At 57.0% G+C, this 20,686-nt stretch overlaps 1 protein-coding gene across 2 annotated transcripts in view; it reads left to right on the top strand.

Moving 5' to 3' along the window:
* MPRIP (myosin phosphatase Rho interacting protein) overlaps positions 1-20,686 on the top strand; it is a 72,926-nt gene that overhangs the window by 29,777 nt on the left and 22,463 nt on the right. Inside the window, exons 6-15 of one of the 2 annotated variants that reach the window (XM_084296002.1) lie at positions 1,695-1,905; positions 2,964-3,480; positions 8,804-8,945; positions 9,400-9,516; positions 12,110-12,166; positions 13,003-13,071; positions 13,268-13,357; positions 13,497-13,606; positions 17,647-18,232; positions 18,986-19,102. In XM_084296002.1, coding sequence (XP_084152128.1) covers positions 1,695-1,905; positions 2,964-3,480; positions 8,804-8,945; positions 9,400-9,516; positions 12,110-12,166; positions 13,003-13,071; positions 13,268-13,357; positions 13,497-13,606; positions 17,647-18,232; positions 18,986-19,102 — 2,016 coding nt within the window. The remainder of the gene's footprint in view (positions 1-1,694; positions 1,906-2,963; positions 3,481-8,803; positions 8,946-9,399; positions 9,517-12,109; positions 12,167-13,002; positions 13,072-13,267; positions 13,358-13,496; positions 13,607-17,646; positions 18,233-18,985; positions 19,103-20,686) is intronic. The other variant, XM_084296003.1, reaches the window with a different exon arrangement.

The following is a 20,686-nucleotide window of genomic DNA, read 5'->3' on the forward strand; positions in this document are numbered from 1 at the left end:
CAATGAATCCGAGAGTTTCATAGGCTGGAGGGGACCTCGGAGCGCGTCCGGTTGCCCTCTGGATCGTTTACCTCCAACGTCACATTCCTTCAGGATGAAATTTCCGAGGGGATTTTTTTAAAAACGGAGGTCATTTGTGGCTCATGGAGCGGGTGCCTGTGCTCAGAGGCAGGAGCTGGTCCCTGGGAGGTGCCCGCAGCATCTCTGCCTGGAGGCACAGAGCTAAAACCCACCGGGGGCTCTGCTGACAGCAGGGAGGTGATGATTTTATGCTGTTTGTAGCCCCTACAAGCACTCCTGTCCCCAGCCTCTGGCTCCTTGTTCCTTGCTCCCACACTCCTGGGTTTCCCCCCGGTGTGCTGAAAGGGAAGAAAGAGCCGGGAAACTTTCTGCAACCCGGGGACCGTGGAGGGGGGGTTAATTGTCATTGATTTATTGACGGCTTTAAGGAAAATAATCTGGTAACGCAGAAGCTTAATAGGACAGCAGCAAAACATCTGCTAACGAACAAAGCCAAACCCGAAACGAGTTGTGAAAGCTGCTGCCTCTCCTGGGGCATGGATCGAACCTGGGCTGCCGTGGCCGTGGTCGCAGGGAGCCTCCAGCACGGGCTGCTGCGGGCACCCACACCAAATGGCATCGCCATCCAAACCCCTCCTGGCCCGTGATGCTTCTAAAATGATAGCTATTGTTTTAAAATAACGTAAATCTTGATGCAGTGCCATATTTCCCTTTTGAAAAGAAGCGTCCTTTTACATAGCCAAAGCACCCGGGAGGAATACAGCGCTGGATGGTTTCTATGCTTTTTATCAATGGCCCATAACAAACCAGTTGTGACAAATTAACGATGCAGCTGCTAGTGGCAGGGAATTAATTTTCTTCCCCGTCCAATATCCTTTAGCTTGATTTCTGCTTTTTTTTTTTTTTTTTTGACATTACTTATAACACTGAGCAAATTCGGTCCTGGCAAACGGGACCCGGGAGAGAAGCCCGGCGCTGCTGTGTGCTGGGGAAGGCAGCGGCTGCCTGCAGAAGGACCGGGGGCATATGGGGGGAAATAGGGGATGCTGTGCCTTATGTCCTTCAATTACCAAGGGTATACTGTCCCCCAGAACTGCAAACGTGGAGGAAAAGGGCAGGGATCAAAAGCACTGAGGGCTTTTGGAAATAGCTGCTGTGTTGGAGCTTAAGTGAAGCTGCTCAGAGCATCCCCGACCCGTAGCGAGATGACTTCTCCCAGGAGCTGTGTGTCGGTGGCTGAAGCATCTCTCTTGCTGCCTGGATAGGGGCAGTTCCTACCCACTTCCTATCCGAGAACAAAGCCAGTGAGCCCCTCTGCTGCTCCAGCACGCAGCCAAAGGTTTCCTTCGCTTGTCAGCTCTCCCGTGCTTTGGAGCCTTTTCCAGCCGCACACGTGGGAAGGTGCGGCCGCTTTCGGGAGCCCTCCCCGGGGAGGGATGGAGAAGGACGTTTCCTCTCTCTCTGCAAGAGCCTCAGTTGTCGTTTTGGCAGAGGAAGCCCTGGCCTGGTCCCCGTGGGGCTGGGCTTCCCCCTCGGGAGGGTGGTGGTGGCAGTGGGCTGAGTGTCCCCGTCCTGTCCCCGTCGTCGTGTCACATCGTGTGTCGTGGGCAGCGCCGCGGGTGTGGAGCTGGGGTGAAGCCTTCTAACCCCGCTGTGCCCCCTTTTTTCTTTAGGAGCCCGGTCCCGCTAAGATGGCCGTGACCAGCAGCAGCATCCCCAGCGCGGAGAAGGTCCCTGCCACCAAATCCACGCTTTGGCAGGAAGAAATGAGGGGCAAAGACCAAGCAGACGGGGCTGGTGGCATCAGCCCGGCGCAGAGCCCCGTGCAAGGGCAGGCGGGGGCTGCCGGCTCCCTGAAGGATCCCGTGTTGGACAGCAAAGAAGGTGAGGGCCAGGCTGGGTGACCTGAGTGTCCTTGCACCCCTGTGTCACAGCACCGGGCAGGGGGAGGACGGGGAGCTGGTGCTGAAGGAGCTGATGTCTGTGGTTTTGGCAAAAGCAGCGGTTTTTGGAAGCGCTTTGGTGCTGGGAAGGTGCCGGAGCTGTGGCACAGGCTGCCCGGAGGTTGTGGAGATCCTTGGGGTTCTCCAAAAGCAGCCTGGACGTGGTGCTGGGCACCGTGCTGGGAGGAAAACGAGGGGGAAAAATGCCTTTTATAGCACCTCTGCCACCTCCCCAGGGAAACCCACGGGGCGTGGGGGCCACGCTGGCTCAGCCCCACCGCTGGGGCTGCCAAACCCTGAGCGCTGCTTCCTCATCCGGCCCCTGCACCAGGGCTGCTGTTTATATTTGGGCTCCCTGATTAGGCCAGGGAAGGCGCCCAGGGCCACAGCATTGTTCTGCCTGAAACAATAGGGGCTGGGGATTTTTCCTGCCCCGGGCCGAGGAGAAGTTTCCTTTATCTGCACCACGGGGCTGCCTTCCTCCCTCCTGCGCCCCGGTGCGAGGAGCCGTGCGTCCGTGTTTGCCTTGGAGCTGGGGGTGCTGCTTGGAGAGGGGCAGAGGTGGAAATGGCTGTAGGCACTCACAAAACTTCCCTGGAAAAGTTTTCTCTGCTTATATGCAGGTTGCTTGGTTTCTTCGAAGCAAAAAGCACGCAGAAGTGTGAGAATTCACCCCTCTCCTGTGGTTTTTAATGGGGCAGAGCGTGAATGTGCACGCTGTCCCCTCCTGGTGACACTGCACCCACAGCACTGGGACCCCACAAACCTTTGGGGTGTCTCCGGGGATCCCCTGCTTCCTGCAGAGCATCTCCCCTTCCACGTGGGCCATGAAGGGTGGTCAGGGTGGGAGAGCCCAGGGCGCCAAGGGGCTCAGCGTGGGGCTGGGGCTCAGAGCATCCCTGCTCTCGTTTCCTGCGCTGTTCCTGCCTGGAATCGGGGCAGTTTCTGTTCAAAGCAGAGCTCAGGCTTGAAACCAAATGGACTTTTCTGCCCCTTCAGATGAGAGCTCCATGAACGGAGACCGGATAGACTGTGGGCGGAAGACGCGTGTCGAGAGCGGTTACTTCTCCTTGGAGAAGACCAAGCAAGACTCCAAGCTGGAAGAGCAGCAGCTGCCGCCCCCACCGAGCCCTCCCAGCCCCAGCACCCCGAACAACAGGTACAGTTATCCCAAATCGCCCTCGCAGGAGCATGCCCGGCCCTTTCCTTCCCCAGGTACCCGATCAGGCGACCGAATGATTCACAGCTTCTCTCTGAACTCCTTGGACTCGAAGAGCAGTTGCCCCATGCACAAGGACTCCGGCGGCAGAGATGTAGGAAGGGGAGCTGAAAAATCGGGGCGTCCCCTTTCTTTTAAAGCCAGCCGGCAGTACACCACCCTGGCCGACGTTCCCAAGGCCATTAGGATCAGTAATCGAGAGGCCTTCCAGGTGGAGAGGAAGCGGCTAGAGCGGAGAACCCGGGCGCGTAGCCCTGGGAGAGAAGAAGTGGCCCGGCTCTTTGGCAATGAGCGAAGGTAAGGGACGGGGGGCTCGCCTCCTCCTTGCATGCTTGCAGCGCTGATAAATTTTGGTTTCGCCCACCCTGCTGCAGCCCCGGACACGACGTGAAGCCCCTTTGCCTCGCAGCACTCGGGGCACCTTCTCCGTCCCCTCCCCGGCGTGGTGCGGCGCGGCATGGGGCGGGCAGCTGGCACCATTAATTAGGTTAGCTCTCCAAACGGGCGTTAGAGCCCGGGTGCATTACGCAACTGCCTAATGAGCTGAGAGAGGTTTCAAAATGTCAGGGCAGTAATCTGGGAGAGGGGAGCCGGGCGCAGCGGGCTGCAAAACAGCTTAGTGCAAACGAGGGCGGGGAGGGCGTCCGCGGGCGCGCGGGCACGGCGCAGGCGCGCTCGGCTCTCCCCGGGCGAGGCGAGGGACGGGCTTGGCTCGCCCTGGGAGAGACGTTTTTTGTGCAACGAGGGCAGCAGAGCAAACCGGGAGACGGGCCCCGGGCGAGAGGGCTATCTGCCAGTCTGATTTTCTTGCCCTGATTTTCCTCTGGGCACGTTCTCTCTCGGCGCGGTTTCGGCAGCGCTGCTAGCTCGTTTCTTCACAGCCCCGAAGGATTGTTTTCCAGCCTGGCACCCGGCAGCTGGGGGCGGCTGTGGGAGCGTGGATCTGCGCCCGTGCCGGGGTCAGCAGCAGGATCTTGCCCCTACTGAACCCATCCTGGCAGCGCACGCAGCTGGGGATGGAGGAGCAGGGCATGGGTCTGGCTTTCTCCCTGCCTCGGGAGTCCAGTCCCTTGGGAACTGAGGAAAAGGATGCCATGGGGGTCCCCTGGCCACCCCAGCTGGGGATAGGGTTGGAAAGAAGCTGGTAGCTGCTGCTTGGCAAAGCTGCACTGCGTTGGTCCAGGCATGGGTGGCTTTGGAGCCCTGCTGGGTTGCTTACACGGGGCACCCCGGGGAGCTGGAATGTGCCAGCCGAGGGCAGAGAGGAGCAGAGATGTGCATGCAGACAGCAGGGACCAGGAGAGGACACAGCTGCCACGGACTGCTCGTTTTTAAGGCCAGCCCCACTCGTTTCCTGCTGGCAGGTGCCTTTTCCTAGGGAAGTTCTGTTTATCCCAGCCCAGCTGGGCTCCTGGGGCTGTGAGCAGGATTTGCTGTATCAGAACGGGCAGAATTTCTCCTCTTTAGCAGAGCTGTGCCAGTGCAGGGAGAGGAGCAGGCACCGGGGTCTTGTGCCCACAGGGCTGAGTGGGGTACAGCATGGGGCGCAGCATTTTTGGGGTGATGGCAGCACCGGAGGGCTTGGGTGGGTTCAGCACCTGTGTTCCAGGTGGAGATGGCAGGGCACGGAGAGGCAGTTTGTTGTTGCACCAGAGAGCTCCCATTTGCCCAGCTCAGCTTGGCTTGGCTGCTTTTGAAATTTGAGTTTTCCTCGGTCCACATACTCCTATCCCCTTTATTTTTTGTTTTTTTATTTTTTTTTCCCCTCCAAATCCAGGCCAGGCTTTTTGAAGGTTGAGCAAACACGATAACTCACTTCCGTGCTTTTGGGGTCAGCTTCTCCCCCCGGCTTTAACACCATTTCGAATCCTCCCCCTCAGTAACCCACTAACCCATCCGGGAGCGTTTGCCTGGACTCAGTTTCCCCACACACAAACCCCACATGCACCAGCCGGGCATCCTTCAGATTTGCCTCTCGTCTCAGGGCAGCCCAACTGGCTCGCTCCAATTCTGCTGGCATTTTTGGCTTTTCCTCCCTTTTTCTGTTAACCCACAATAAACCAGCGCATGATTCCAGCTCTGGCTGGAGGAGAACTCAATTAGGTGCCTGGCACTCCATCCCGAGCGGCACACCTGCGGTCGTAGCCCCACTAAAGCTGCTTTTCAAGCTTCTTGCCCCGGTTCCCTGCACCAAAAGCCATTACGTGACTTACGCCCATGACCGTGCTGGAAATTTTCCGTGCCGACCATTTATACCCGGCGCTTGCTCCACGCCCCGTGCAGACGTCTGAGCTCGCAGCCGCTTGTGAAACATGACTCAGAAGCCAGCCCCGAGAAGGAGATAATCTCTCCCCATCGTTTTGGCGCGTGGTGGAGCGGCAGAGTGCGAGTTCCCTCTGCTGGCACACACACAGCCCGGGGCTGCTGGCCCCACGGCTCCGCAGCCCAGCAGGGTCGAGCCATGTCCCCACTGTCCCATCCCAGCCAGGACCCCCTGGGCAGGATGAATCCGTTTCCAGGCAGCTCTCTGGAAACCCCAAAGGTGAAGCTCCAAGCCCGTTTTGCAGACAAAAGGGGGCTGCAGCAGCTGCAAACCGAATCCCACAGCCTCAGACGCAGGTCCCCGTGTCCCAGCAGAGCTCTGCTGCTGCGGGGATAAATCCTGGTGCATCCCAGGAGGGTGCCAGCAGCTTTGGGAGGGACATCGCCCTCAGATGGGATGTTCTTGGGGTGCAGAGACCCAGAGCCCCGTCCTTCGCCAGGCTCTTTCCTGGGCTTTTCGTGCACGCTTCCCGGGCTGCAGCTTTTCCTTTTGACCCCACGTTCTGCTTGTGCTGGCAGGAGTCTGCTGTGGCCTTTGTCGGAGCATAGTCAGGGGGCCGAGGAATATTCCTACCCTCGGGAAGCTGCAGAGCCACTTTTCTTCCTCCAATTCCTTCTCTGGAGCTTCTGGAGATGCGAGGCTGCGCTCTGAATGCTGCTGCCACGGCACGGAGAGGACTGCCTGCTCTCCCAGGAGCGGTCTCTTTTCCTTTTAAACCTATCCTCTTCCTTTTCGTGTACCTTTTGGGGAAATTCCTCTCCCTTTTCCTCACGCTGGCTGTCCCTCTTGCTGCTAAACAATGAATGAATCCAACAAAAGTTAAGCCCTTTCTTCCAATCAAAGCCAATCTCTGCAACGATAACTCGTGTCGGTGCTCGGAGCTCTCCTCCCCGGCGCGCACACCCCCCTCACCTAACAGCCGACACCTGCAGCTCGGGTTTTAGCAGCCTGGAAAAAGATTAACAGCCTGCATGGAAGCTCCTCGGGACCAGCTTTGTAGCGTAGAAGGCACTAAATGGCACCGCAGCTTTTCCAACGCTTCGTACCGGCGCTGAGCTGCGCTCGCAGGGACCAGCTCTCCGCAGCCAGCAGGGGATGGAAGGCGAGCCCAGCCCCTCCCGGCCCCCCCAGGACCTCTCGCAGTAACCTCTGAAACTGTTGAGCTAATGGGAGAAACGATTCTTTCCTGTGATCCGAATGATATTAACCCTTGGGGCTGTGATTTGGTTGCCGTGATTTTATTTTTTTTTTTTTTTTTTTTTTTCTCCTCCCTTTTCGATGACGAATTACTGGAATGATTTTGATTTTGTTTTGTATGTAGATGCAGATAATATAATTTCCTCTTCTGTTCATTCATTTTCCAGCCTTGTTTTCTTCCAGGTCTTGTTGCTCTCCACCTTCTCCTGCTGTGTTGCTGTGTGACGTGTCCGCCTTTACTTCGCCTGCTTCGCTACCATCTCATCTCAATCTCAAGCCGTAGAACAACCTGGTGGTGCAGCCCCTTTCATGAGAAATCAACCTGCTTTTGATTTTGTTTTCGTTTTTTATTTTTTCTTTTATTTTTTCTTTTTTTTTATTATTTTTTTCCTTGATTTTGGTTTTCTTCAGGCCTTCAACCTGATAGGGCACAGACAATGTTAAGTCATGGACCTTTTACTCCCTCCTAAACTGAGGCTCAGAGAAGGCTGGGCCAGTGTGAAAAGGGGATGGCTGGGTTCAAAAACTCTGACTCCCAAACCGTTCCCCACCTGTTGGTGAAGGGAGGACGTGGATTTAAGCTCCGTGAGCTGGTGGATGTGAACGGACATCTCACCTGAGCAGAACGTCCCAGGGGGATCGGGAGCTCTGCACGAGCCCCGGGATCTCTGCGCTCCCAGTCTGCAAACTGGGAGGCACTGGGGGCTGAACGGATGTCCTGTAAAAACATCAAAAATTTAAATTTAAAAAGAAAAGACGTCCCCACTGATTCTGTCCCTTCCTCTTGGTTGTGGGCTTCAGCGCCTGGTCCTGGCAGCCTCACTCTGAGCAGCAGTGCGGGGGTCCCCAGCCCCCAGGGGCTGTGATGTGCTCGGACTGTTTGTCTCATTTTATGGAATTTGGTGTAAATGTTAGTTTAAAACTGAACATCTCATGTATTTTTTTAGTTCTAACCTGCTGTTCCTTTTTTTTTTTTTTTTTTTTTTTTCGTGGAAAGTGTTAAAAAGAAAATGTTTTTGGATAACCTGTTTCCCCTCATGTGGTTCCCCTTGTGGTTTTCATGCACGTTAGAGGTTCGCGCAGAGCAGCCAGCTCTGATTTTAGATGAGGCACGCGTGGGTCCAGATTTTGGGTCAGGAACCCAGCTGGATTGAGATTTCTGGGGAGGTTCAAAATTGGGATTTCAACCTCCCAGCTCGGAGCTCAGCTGGTGCGAGTGTTGGTGGTGGGTTATTGCTTCACTTTCCCAGGCTGTGATTCAACACCAGAGGTTGATACTTGCCCAAACCCCTGGGCATGCAAATTTGAGACCAGCAGGTCCTTTGAAAATTCCTGTTTTTCCTCTCCTGTGGGTCAGCGAACAGCTTTTCATGCTGAAACAGCGCATTTAATTCCACCTGCAGAGGCCTGTTGTGTGCTCACCCTTGAGAGCATCCCTCTGGGCTCTGGATCCATCCACGATCCATCGTGGTTCTCCTCTGTCCTGGGTCACCGGGGTGCCACAGCGTGATGGGTGGCTGGATGCACCTACGTATGCTCCTAATTGGGTGCAATCCTGCTGAAGTTACCCACGTAGGGCTCAGGTTTTGTAGGATTTCTCTCGCAGAGAAGGTGCGGGGTGGCACGTAGCCGCCCGGTGCCTCTGCGCCCCAGCTGGGTCTGACTTTCTGCTCCGTGGCGTGGGGGCTGTTTGGAGCTGCAGCGTTAGGGAGTAAAGGCAGAGCTTAAATCCAAGCTGTTCGATAATCCCTGCTTCTTAAATGTCTGTAAAATCAAAACGTAAAAGGTTATTGCTGGTGTTGCGAAGGTTTTCTAGATATTTAAGAAGGTGCCGCTTATGGAGCGGAGTAGTGCGAGGCTTCTCCCCGCCCTGGCCGCAGGTAAATCGATGCATGCCAGGTCGGGGTGCTCGCCCTGCGTTTGTGCACCCCTAACTAGGAGAGAAACTGGGCTTAAAAGCCCGGTGTGCACGAGCAAGCAATTCTGCAGCCACCTCGCTGCCCCGGGCAGCCGTGCCGTAGCGGGATTGTGCAGCTCCACGCAGTCGCTGCTCTTTGTGCTCAAACCGCCTCTGGTTTCCCTTTCCTCTCTGTCTTCCAGGCGATCCCAGGTCATTGAAAAATTCGAGGCGCTGGATATCGAGAACGCAGAGCACATGGAGACGAACGTGTCGGCGGGGGCTGCCCTTTCCAGCGAGACGCGGCAGGGCAGGAGCGAGAAGAGGGTTTTCCCACGGAAACGGGTGAGCTCGTGGTGGCACCCCACAGCCCATGGTGTGGGGTCTGGCTGTAGGGCTTTTGCCCCCAGCTGGAGCACGGTGGGCTCGTGCACGAGGCAGATTGCTGCAGTCCTTGCGGGTTTGCTGCTCGCTGCTCTGTGCCCCTGGCCCGGCTGCAGATCAGAGCAGAAAATCAGGTTGTCTTTTCTCCTTCCTCCAAAATAGAAGGAGGGAAACGTCAGATCTGGCACGGCAGGACGCCACCGTATGGCGTGAAACAACAAAAGAAACAGACAATCGAGAGAGTCCCAGTTGTGCTTAGATATTTTGGGGAAAGCTTAACGCCTGAGAGGCCTGAAAAAATGTAGTGCCAGGGAAATGACACTGGTTCAGAGCTGGAGATGCCCCTTAATTATGTGGATTTTTATGTCGCTGCCCTAGTTCTGAGCTGATCTGGGCTCCCGTTTTCTTCTCACAGGACTTCACGTGCGAGGGGGCGGCTGTGGGCTCCATCCTGGACGTCTCTGCGTCCCCGCTGTCCCCGCACCGCCGGGCGAAGTCGCTGGACAGGAGGTCCACGGAGTCCTCCATGACGGTGAGCCACCGGGGCTGAGCTCCTCCGCCGTGTAAAACCTGGTCCTCGTCCTCTGTTCCTTTCTCTCTAACCAGCTTGTAGGACGTGCGGGGTGGTTGTTGGAGCAGCCAGCTGAGTTTCAGTGACCTGAATCAGGTGTGGCTGCTCCTGGGGCTCAGCCAGAGAAGAGCTCCACTTTTAGCCTCTTTTCTCCTACTGTGGCAGAAATCAAAACCTTTTCAGGTAATGGATAGGAAGCCACGTTCACGTTTGGCTTGGTAAGGAGGGCTGATGGTGGCCCAGTTTCCAGAAACACTTCTGAGATGTTTGTGCAAGTCGGTGTCAGCGGAGCGAGGTCTCTGAGGAAGGGCTGAAGCTGCCGGCCGCAGTTTTCTTCCATTTGCATGTTTCAAATGCTCACCAGACCTGGAGGCAAACAGTGCAAAACAAGCATGAAATGCCCTCTTCTCGCTCTCCACCCTGCCGTAGGAACAAAATAAATACACTTGCTAATCTCTCACAGAGATTACGCAGCCATTGTAAATATGAGCTGCATTTTTCATAGACGGGCAGCTTCTATTCAAGGACTTCTCAGAAAAATGCAGAGGCTTAGCATTTCTGTGCTAGCTTTTCATGTAGACTTGTACAGCCAGAAGAATGATTCTTGAATTCTTTGTAATAAAAAGGTGCGAGAAGTGAGTATCAAGTGACAGTGCCCATCATCTAAGGAAGGCAAGAAAACCGTGCTGTCAGTGGGAAGCATTCAGCACGCCCTTATCCTGCTGTAAAATTAGCAACATGGGAAAAAACCTGCGTGCCTGCTGGCTTGCGGCCACGACTGCAAGACTCCCCTGCCCCTCAGGTTCGCAGTATCAGCCCAGATCAGTTCTCCAGCAGGATAAAAACCGAGGGAGGGTTCATCCTTTGTTAGGCGCTGTGGGCTGCGGTTCGCGCCCGTGGGTGCCTCTCCGATCAGTGCTCAATCTCTTTCTGTTTTCTGGTGTCTGCTCCCCTCGGTGGCAGCTGGCCCCAAGCTTTTAGCAGCTCTGCGTTGGGCTGAGCTCGTGCTCGGGGGAAGGCAGGGAGAGGATTGTGCTGGGAGAAACCTGCCCGCCCCGGGGCTGCGGTGCTGCCGGCTTAGCAGCGTCTTTGCGGCTCTCTCTGGCTGCGTTTACTCCTTGGCTTCGATTTTAAGGAAACAGAGAGGTGTAGTAAAGCAGTAGGAGTGGTGCTAAAGAGGTATTTGTCTCTTTTGCAGATGATTCTTGCTTCTTCCCAGTTGATAAATAACAAGCCCGTGAGCAGCCGTAGCACTTGTTCTCCTGTTTTCCTTCCCTGCAAAATGCGCGGTTGGGAGCCAGTGGTTTTTGCTCTGAAATGTAGATGATTTTTGCTCTGAAATGTAGATGCTTTGCTTGAAGACTCTCCTTTGAAAGCTCTTGAGCCCAGTGTGGGTAGAGTTGTCTGTAAAGCTTCCCTGTTGTACCAGGGAGGGCTTGTGCCTGACCCAGGCCCCGGGAGCACGATCCCACCTGCACTTTGGCACAGGAGAAGCAGGCAGATGGCGTACCGCTCTCTGAGGGTAAATCAGGGCTGAAATGAGGATGCTCAGCGCTCCTGGCCTGCTTCAGAGATGGATGCAGTCACTGCAAATGCAGTTTTCTCTCTGGTTTCTCTGCCTCTTCAGCAGGCACTGGTGGGGCTCAGTGAGCTTGTTGCTTGCAGCCACATCGTGGCCAGGCTGCTCAGGCTGGCAGCTCTCTGCTCGCTCCTCCAATTCTCTAGGGATTTAGCAAGGGAGAGGCAGCATTTACTCTCCCCTGTGGCTTTGTGCTGGATTCCCACCACCGTGGGAGCACACAAATGCAGGATGAGCTCCCCCACAGCACAGATTTGGCTGAACTGGCTCCCAGTCCCTGCTTTTCCCTGCTCCTGTTGCTGCAGCCTGTGTTGGATGCTGCAGCTGCATTTCACCCACTGCTCTCCTTTCCTCCCCCGCTTGCCCGCAGCACGTGGAGCAGCCGGAGGAGCTCAGCCTCGAGGGAGCAAAAGCATTTCCCCCACATCCTCCCCGGTGCGCTGGCAGGGCTGGGGAGGAAGCAAAGGCTGGCAGGAGTCAGCCCACGCTGCTGCCTTGCTTTGCTCATCACTCCAGCATCGCGGTGCACCCGCTTTGCAGGAAATAGCAGGTGTCGTTTGGGTGGTGCAGAGCTGGGATTCCCTCCATTTCCAGGCCCTGCATCTGGGCACTCAGCCTGGCGTTGAATCCATGCGTGGAATAACGTGTGGTTTTCTCCTCCTAGTAGGTAAGAGGGGGACAAAAATGCTTGCAGTCCTGCTAATCCCTTGCCTCTTCCTTTGAATCCTGGTTTAGCAGTACGAAATCACAAGTGCTAGGAAGGGCCCAGCCCGACTAAACCAGGCAGCAGATCCCTGCGCCTCCTCGGAGCAGACGTTGAGCCTCCACACAGCGCAGTGATCCAATTTCCCTGGGGCTGGTCTCTCTGGGTGCAGGCTGCGTTTTATCAAGCTGCTGCCATTCCTTGGTCCCTGGCTGGATGCAGCCGCTGGCGGCCCAGCCCGCGGCTCTGACCGCCTCTCTCCTTCCTTGCAGCCCGACCTGCTGAACTTCAAGAAGGGCTGGCTGACAAAACAGTACGAGGACGGGCAGGTGAGTCCGGGGAAGCTCTCCCCACTGCTGTTACCCCCCTTTTTGGCAGCTCACACCTTCAGCAGAGCCTTGTGGCTGGGCGAGCTCTCCGCACGCGGCTGCGGTCGGTGCCGGGGGACGGGTGGCAATAAAATAGGGACGGTGGGGACAGAGTGGGAGAAGCCAGAAGGTTGGGCAGACAAATCTGGAGGTAGAAGCAGTGTGCCAGGAATAGCTGGTGCTCTGTCCTGGGAGTTTCCAAGCCCCACATCTGGATGTTAAAACCGTGGGTTCCTACGGAGCCGGGGCAGGCGCCGCTGAGCCGGGGGTGGGCTGAGCTGCGGGTACCCTCTGGTGCATTGGGCCCAGGGGGTGAGGGCATGTCTGTGGGCACCCAGGGCTGAATGAAAAGCACTGGAGCGAGTGCTTTGCTAGCTGAGCTCCCTTGGATAAGGCTGTGCTGTGCAGGGAGCATGCAGAAGGTGCATTCTTGTAGTGCACATGCCAGGAACAGGCTGCAATTCCATTTCTAGGTACTGCAGATAAAACACAAACATTTTATTGCCTTTCTTTTTTTTGTTTTTAATCCCTCCAAAGCTTTCAGTGCAGCCACTAAAAGCACCCTTCTGCCAGTAGAGCTAACAGAGGGCTCCAGCAGTTCCTGGGGCTCTCGTGGCGTTTCACCATCAGGTGTAGGGTTGGTGCTGTTGGGGTCTGGCACTTGGCTGGTGTGACAGCCGGGAATCCTGGTGGCTTGAACCAGCTCAAATGCTGCTGCCTGCTCCTCTGGAGGGCTTCTTGGGGGAGCTGGGAGGGGAGAAGCTGCTGGTAACCACCCTGTGCTGGTTGTTTCCTAGTGGAAGAAGCACTGGTTTGTGCTGACCGACCAGAGCCTGAGATACTACCGGGATTCGGTGGCGGAGGAGGTAGGTGGCACCCCAAAGGGCATGAAACCCGTTGCTCCTGGGGCTTTGTGCTCCCCACGGACCTGCTGTGCACCTCCCTGCAGGGCTGAGGGCGTTGGGCATCTCCCCAAACCCTGCACCCCCTGCAGGTATCCACAGCGCTTTCGGTTTGAAAAGCGTTCCAGCTTTGTGTTTTACCTCTCCCCTCCCTCTGCAGGCAGCTGACCTGGATGGAGAAATCGATTTATCCACGTGCTACGATGTCACCGAGTACCCGGTCCAGCGAAACTACGGCTTCCAGATCCACGTAAGGCCAACGTGGGGAGGAGGAGGAAGAGTCCGGTGGCTGAGCAGAGCCCTGGGACTGGGTGCTGGGTGGCTGCGGGGAGCACGGGCAGGTGCTGGTGCACGTTCAGCAGCTCTGAGCCGTGTTCTGCTCTCCCCAGACGAAGGAAGGGGAGTTCACCCTCTCTGCCATGACGTCTGGCATCCGCCGCAACTGGATTCAGACCATCATGAAGCACGTTCGCCCCACCACTGCCCCCGACGTAACAAGGTAAGGGGGGAAGGTTCCCGGCCCCTGCGGTGGTCTGGTTCTGTGTGCAGGAGTAACTCCTCTTTCCTTGTCCTCGTCCTTTCTTCGTGCTGAGCCTGTCTGTCCCTGGAAGCTCCATCTCTTTCCCTCGTTCCTCTCTCTGGGCTTGGTTTGGATGCTCTTTGTGGGGACGCTGATAGCGCTGAGTTACTCTTTCCCGCGTGCACATTTCAAAGAGGGTTGAAAATGTGGCTTTAATTTGTGCGTAGGAATATGAAATACTGTGCCTATCTCAAGGCTCCTCTGGATTCCCACCAGGTATTGTGAAAGCACTTGGAAGCAGTCGCGCTGGGTTCCCCCTTTCCTCTGGCTACTGTTCAGCACCAGCTGCCCGTCCCCGCCGCGGGTCACGGCAGCGCGAGCCCGGGGCTCGCCGAGAAGCTGTTTGGCTCCGATGTGTTTTAAACTCCAGCCAGGGAATCGCCTCCCCCCTTTTTTGATCTCCCAGATAGCGGCCGCGGCTCCTTCCCCTTGCGCCTTAGCGATATTCGCGTCTCCTCCTGCCGCCAGTGCCAGAGGAAGGGGCCCCTGGGTTCGCAGAGAACCGCCCGTGAGCGCTTGTGGCTTCAGGCAAAAAGGGTGTTTGACCTCCTCACAGCTTAACCGTGCCAGCCACGCTCCCACGGGCCACCTCTTACAGGCTTTCCGGACACGGCCGCACCATTAACTCCGTCTCCCGTCCTTCCCGTAGCTGCGGCGAGCAGGTTTTGGCCAGGTTTGCCCCCGGTGGAGTGGCTCCTCTCACCCAGCACTCTTGGCCGGGGATGCTCCGGCGTCTCCCGTCCCGTCCCGCTTGGCACCCGGCTGCCGCTGGGCCTCACGGGGTCGCCGCCTCTCTCCTCACTCCTCTGTGTGTTTGATTTCCATGCAATCCCAGGAAAAACTTCTCTTTGAAACTATCCGTGCTGAAGCCCAGGTTGGAAAACTGTGTTCTCTCCTGTATTAACGTTTTGTGGTTTGTATATCTTGTGATTCACTGCATGCTCCTCCTTTTCTGCACCTCGGATGGGAAGTTCCGCAGTTTTCATTTATTTTTCTTTCTTTTCTTTTTTTTTTTTTCCCCCCCTTTATTTTTTTTTTCTTCTTTCTTTTCTTTCAAACAAAAGCCAGAAAGAAGGGAAGAAGCAGCCTGGTCTTGACACTTGGTTCCCCCACACTGGTATCTTCCGATGTGACTAGATGTGAAGATGAAGACCCGGGAAATTTGAGGGGACCTCCCAGCCTTTAAAGAGCCATAAATCTTGATAGCCTAGCAGGTTACTGCATGACAGTAGTCCTGTGCTCACTGTCACTGCTTCTCCCCCGAGCCCACGCGGCGTGGTTTGACTTGGCTTACCCCAGTGAGGCGCTCCAGGGGCCGGTTGTGCAGTAACTTGTTACGCCGCCCAAACAGCCGGCGATGCCGAAGCCCGAGCTGGGGAACGAGGGAATCAGTGGTGCACCCTGCTCCTTTCTCACCGGGCTGATTTCGGGTGGGGTGCACGTGGGGGGGGGTCCGGTCACCTCGCTGAGAAGTTGGGAGCTGGAGGTCTGCGTTCACCGAGGGTTTTTGGCAAGCCCTTCGCTACGGTAACCCAGCCCGGCGGGGCGGTTTTTGGGCACGTCGTGAGCCCCCTCACCTCGCCAGCAGCCTGGGGACGGTGCTGCTGGCTCCCCACAGCCCTCCTCCGCCTCTCCTCACCCCCCTGCCACGTCTCCACCGAGCCCAGCTCACGCTTTCTCTCGTTACTCCAGTCCTAATTACTGTTTATATTGCAGCGTGTGTCAGCACCCCGGGGGGCAGGTGCTGCCCTGCTCCCTGCCCTCCGCCGTACCCTGCAATCTGCGGAGGCGCTAATTACACGGGGCAAATGATAACCATGCAGGTTGTAAGGCACGCACGAGGAGGACGGTGGCTGCTCCAGCGCTGGCTCTTTGCTGAGCCTCCAGCCCCCGTTCCCTGCAGCCCCCGTGCGCTCCCCGTCCACCCCTATAAAAACCATTTTTCTGACCCATAAATACCGTCGCGAGGCAGAGTCCCCTCCTCGCCACGCGCTGATGGGAATTGATTTCTCTGCAGTGGAGGAGGTGGGAAATGGGTGAGCGGAATGAAAAGCCATGGGGCACTCATGGGAGATGGACTGCAAAATTTGGGGGCAGCCCAGTTGGTCTCATAGCACAGCTCCCTGCGGCCATCCAGCTGTGCCCTGGCACAAATCCTTGTGCCCTTTGGGAGCTGAGGAGGAGGAGTGGGCTCACGAGAGATGGCACCTCCAGAAACACTGAGCTTCTTCTCCATGGTGTTTAGAGCAACGTTATTTCTGCCCCCCACCGATGCCCGAGGAGCCCCAGGGCTCTCTTTCTTCCTGGCACTCTTTGTTTTAAGACGCCATCTCCTCGCTGGTTTATTTATTTAAAGTGCAGCTGTGAGCACTGACTCCAGACAGTGCCTGGCTGTACGTCTGCTCTGGAGCCAGGCAGTGTCTTCTAAATGCTTGAGGAGCAAGGAGGTTTCGCTGTGGTGCCTTTTGGCTTTATTTTATTAGCTACGAGTGACAGAGCTGAAGAAGGAATCGTCTCCAAGCTGTTTTTTAGCCGGTAACTGCCAGCATTTCTTGAAACCCAGCTCTACCGAGCCCGTGGTTTGGTGGTGGATGAAAGTGCATCGGAAGATACCTGGCCCCATGCAGAGTCATCCCTTCTGCCCCAGTCTTTGTCTGGGCATTGGAAGGGGGAGCGGGGCTTGTTCCAGCGCTGGGGGAGCCCTGCTGCTGCTGCTGCTGCTGCTGCTGCTGCTGCTGCTGCTCCTCCTGCTGCTGCTGCTCCTCCTGCTGCCACTGCTCCTGCTGCCAGCAGTCCAGGCGCATGTGGTCTCGTGGGCTGGAGCAGTGGTAGCATTGATTTGCCTGCAGCGAAGGGCCCAGACAGCTGCTTTCTGGCTCTTTCTCACCGTGCCCTTCGAGAAAGCTTTTCCAGGCTGTGCTGGAGCCCGGGGGATGCTGTGGTTGTGCTGGACGTGGAGAGCCAAGGGGGCAGCCTGAGCAGCAGGGCTGTGCCCCAGGGAGGCATCTCAGGGGGCTTCTGGTGGCAAAGAGGGGTCAGCGAGCGCCTGCCATTCCTGCAGGACAGGATTCCTCTGCAAACTTAAACACGGCTATTTCCTTTTTGTGTTTTTTTTTTGGTTTCGATCTGCATGTTCCAAGGCTGGCATGTCTACGTTTAATGAGCTGGTATTGCATTATGGATTACCCGTAGGTTGGAAACGGCACTGCCTCCCCCTGATAACTCTCCCTGCTTGACGAGTATGTCTCCCCTCTCAACCCACCACCCCCTAACTCGGCACTAAAAATCATCCCTTGCTTGAGAATCTGGCGTTTGCAGCGATTTCCGCGGCGTGTCCAATAACTCTCGCTCTCCTTGCTGCACCAACAACAGCATCCGTGCCATGCAGCCCCGAGCCACCCAACAGGCTGCTTTTCGTGGGGAGAGCCGTGCCTTCAGCACAGATAGTGGCACGGAGAAGTTTTCTCCCCGTTAATGCCCGTCCCCCTGTTACCAGATGCTCCGTGCTTCTCCGCCCCGCGGTGCTGAAGCCGGGCTGGCTTTTGGTGGGACCGGTGGCACCCTCCCTGTGTGCACATCATGTGGCCGCGTCGACTGGTGTGTGCGTGTGCATGGGCAGGCACTGGAGGAATCCTCGAAGCCTTTTTACTGCCCACGAGGATGGTTTGGGGCTGCTGCCGGCCCCGGGGCAGCTGCTGAGGAGGAGCACGGTCAGGATCGAGCTCTCCCGGGGCCGCTTGCACCAAGGCTTTGCGCACCAGCGTGACCCGGGGAAGGGCAGCGGTGGCTCCCGCGCCCGAGCGGCGGTGGGAGATGGAGGGGCAGGGGGGCACCCACGTGGCATTGGCTTGGGCTTCAGCAGCCCCTTTCCACCCGGCTCTTCAAGGCATGCGTGGGAGCACCTCGCCACCCGGAGCGCACGCTGACGCTTTTCTTTCCTCCTCTCTCTGTCCTCACAGCTCCCTGCCAGAAGAGAAAAGCAAAACGAGCTCTTCCTTTGAGACCAGCCCAAAACCCAGCGAGAAGCCGGACGCCGAGCAAGCAGAGCTGGACCCGGAGCAGAAACGGAGCCGCGCCCGGGAGCGCCGGCGAGAAGGACGATCCAAGACCTTCGACTGGGCTGAGTTTCGCCCCATCCAGCAAGCCCTTGCCCAGGAGCGTGCCAACGCCGCAGACCCCTCCAAGAGCTCCACCGCCGCCTTCCCCAGGGACGCCGGCACCGCCGACGCCGACCCCGGAGAGCTGGAGCGGGAGCGGGCCCGGCGGCGCGAGGAGAGGCGCAAGCGCTTCGAGATGATCGACGCCGTGGACGGGGCAGGGCCGGAGGAAGCTCTGAGGATGGAGGTGGACAGGATCCTGCCCGTCCCGGCGGACATCAAACCGCAGAACGTCCACGTGGAGATCGAGCAGCGGTGGCACCAGGTGGAGACCACCCCGCTGCGGGAGGAGAAGCAGATCCCCATCGCGCCCCTGCACCTCACCCACGCCGAGGACCGGGATGAGGGGCTGGCAAAGCAGCACTTGACCACGCTGCTGGAGAAGGAGGTAAAGAGGTAGCTGTAGGAGGCCTGAGCAAGGCTTAAAAAGCTGCATTTACTCCTGCTTCGTGGTAGCAGTGAGTGGGGGTGCTTGGGGCGCAGGTCCACATCTGTTCTTGGTCCCAGGATGACATTTGTCAGCCTGCCTTCCCCTGAGGAGATGAGCACAGTAGATGCGTGTTAACCAGACTATGAACTGAAGCTCATAATCCTGCCAGCCTCTGCACCTGTAGGGATCTGTGTCTGCAATTATGTCTACAAAATTATAAGCAGGGTTGCATTGCAGCACACGTCACAGAGGTTGGCTTCTTGTGGAGCCTGTATCAAACGATCTCAGGAGTTTAGGAAAAGAAAAGGAGACTCAGCTCACTTGGAAGAGGGCCACGCCTGGGATAACAGAGGTTGTTGTTAGTCAGGATTGAGGTGCTTTAGCAGGAATGAAAGGGGTGCAGGCGTGGAGTAGCCATGAGTATTGCCAACCTGAACCCAAGTGGGATTTGCCTGGGTCACTCCTGGCACGGGCTGGTGCCCTTTGTCCTTTTCTCCAGTGAGCTTTACGGATTAAACTAAAGTCCAACAGAATTCTTTAGGGGGTGGAACTTCGCCTGGTAAAATGAAATCCAGATCCCAGAGCAGAGCGAGGCAGCGGTGCCATCGGACACCCTGCTTGTGCCGCTCGGCATCCCCTCTGAGCTGCTTTCTCCTGATGGCCGACCCCCTGCCCACTCGCTGGACGCTGTCTCTGTTTGTGTCCCTGCAGCTGGAGCAGAAGCAGAAGGAGGCCCTGGAGCTCCTGGAGCAGAACCGGCACCTGCAGGACCAGCTGAAAGTGGCGCTGGGCCGGGAGCAGAGTGCCCGGGAGGGCTACGTGTTGCAGGTAGGCTGGGGGGAGAGGGAAAGCCGTCTTCTCTGCGCCCAAAGGGGACCCTGTCGGGCTTCAGGACGGGCTGTTGTGGGTGCACCCTGGTTAACGCAGAGATGGAGGGGCTCCGAGAGGTCTGACCCTCTTGGAAAAGTTGCTAGTTGTCAGCTGGAAAGGATCTCCTGCTTACCAAAAGCTCTGATCTGGGATGGAGTAGGCAGAAGGTAACGCTGCCTACTGGTTTCCCCAGGAGAAAACGAAACGCAGCCGTGGTAGATAGGACCTCAGCAAAGCCCATCTCTGATCCATCCTATATATGATTGCCTGTGCAATCCCCTTCTGAGTGCCAGGCATTCCCCTCGGGCAGGGGATGGACGTGAGGCTCTCCACATTTCTTGTAGTCCATCAGATCCTTCTGGAGTCAGGGCTTATTCACTCTGGGACAGCCCAGCTGCTGTCTTGGAGAGCTTCGGTGCTTTCTTCTGTTGCAAGGTGCCTTTCCACAGCAAGGCCTGGAAATGGTTTGGAAATTTTGGCCAACGAGATGGGAGAATCTCTCGGGAAGCCTTTCCTCCCCACCTCCAAACAGCGGGCTGTTCGCCAGCCCCTCCTGTGAGAGCATCCGTGCTCCGGAGGAGGCATGAAGGCAGCTTCTGGCTCGGCAGGGCTGGCGTTTTGATCTGCTCACGTCTGTTTGGCCCAAGTGGCTCTGGATCCACGTGGATCCTTGTGTGGCTGCGTGCTGTGCTCCCACGGCAGCAAGCCTTACGTCCTTGTTTCTCAGGGGAGGAATTTCCCCTGGAGAAATTGTAAAGGCAGAGGAGCCAGCCCAGGCAAGAGCGCGTCTTGCCTTCCTTACTGGTGATCTCCTTGGAGGAGTTCCTTATTACCGTAGTATTTTTAAGCCCCCCCCAAGCTACAGTGCTTGCTGGGAGGAGTGCCATTTTCACTTGGCAATGCTGGAAAAACCTCCTTGGGGACCAGAAGGAGAAGAAAATGGCATCGAGCTAGCAAATAAGTCAGTGCTAGAGAGGCAGCGCCATCCTCTTTCGAATGGCAGATTCAGCATCCGTAAGGCTGCTAAATGAGACCACCAAGAGGCCAGGTTTGTGCGAGGTGCAGGGATGAGCTCCTGCAGGGGCACCTCTTGCAGAAGGAGGAGAAACGCGAGCAGTTTCCCCATCTATCACGATCCCAGTGTCTGCTGGATTTGCCACTCTGTAGCCTGCAGCTGCCGCCCCTGTTTTGGGGCTGGATTTAATCTGCCGTATGGCAGCAGCTCGCGCTGGCCCTGAGCCCTGGCACCAGCCCGAGTTTCCACGACAGCGTGGAGTAACTCCCGCATCCCTGGAGCACAGGCATCCGACCCCGCTTCGCCTGGGGCTTGGAAACCAGGGGACGGGGATCAAAACCAGGTGCTGCATCCTTCTGGCCGGCCTGGCTGAAGGTGGCCGTGGCGCCTCGATGTGAGGTGGGGCGAGAGGGGAAGTCTGCAGAAGGGCTGAGCAAATCGTTGCTGCGCTAAGGAGCGACCCAGCCTCTCACCTAGAAGCTGGGCAGGGTTTTTTTTGGAAGGGTCAGAGGGTTTTGCTGCTCCGG

The sequence above is a fragment of the Netta rufina genome (assembly GCF_964035555.1).
Source record: "Netta rufina genome assembly, chromosome: 15".
Lineage (NCBI taxonomy): Eukaryota > Metazoa > Chordata > Aves > Anseriformes > Anatidae > Netta > Netta rufina.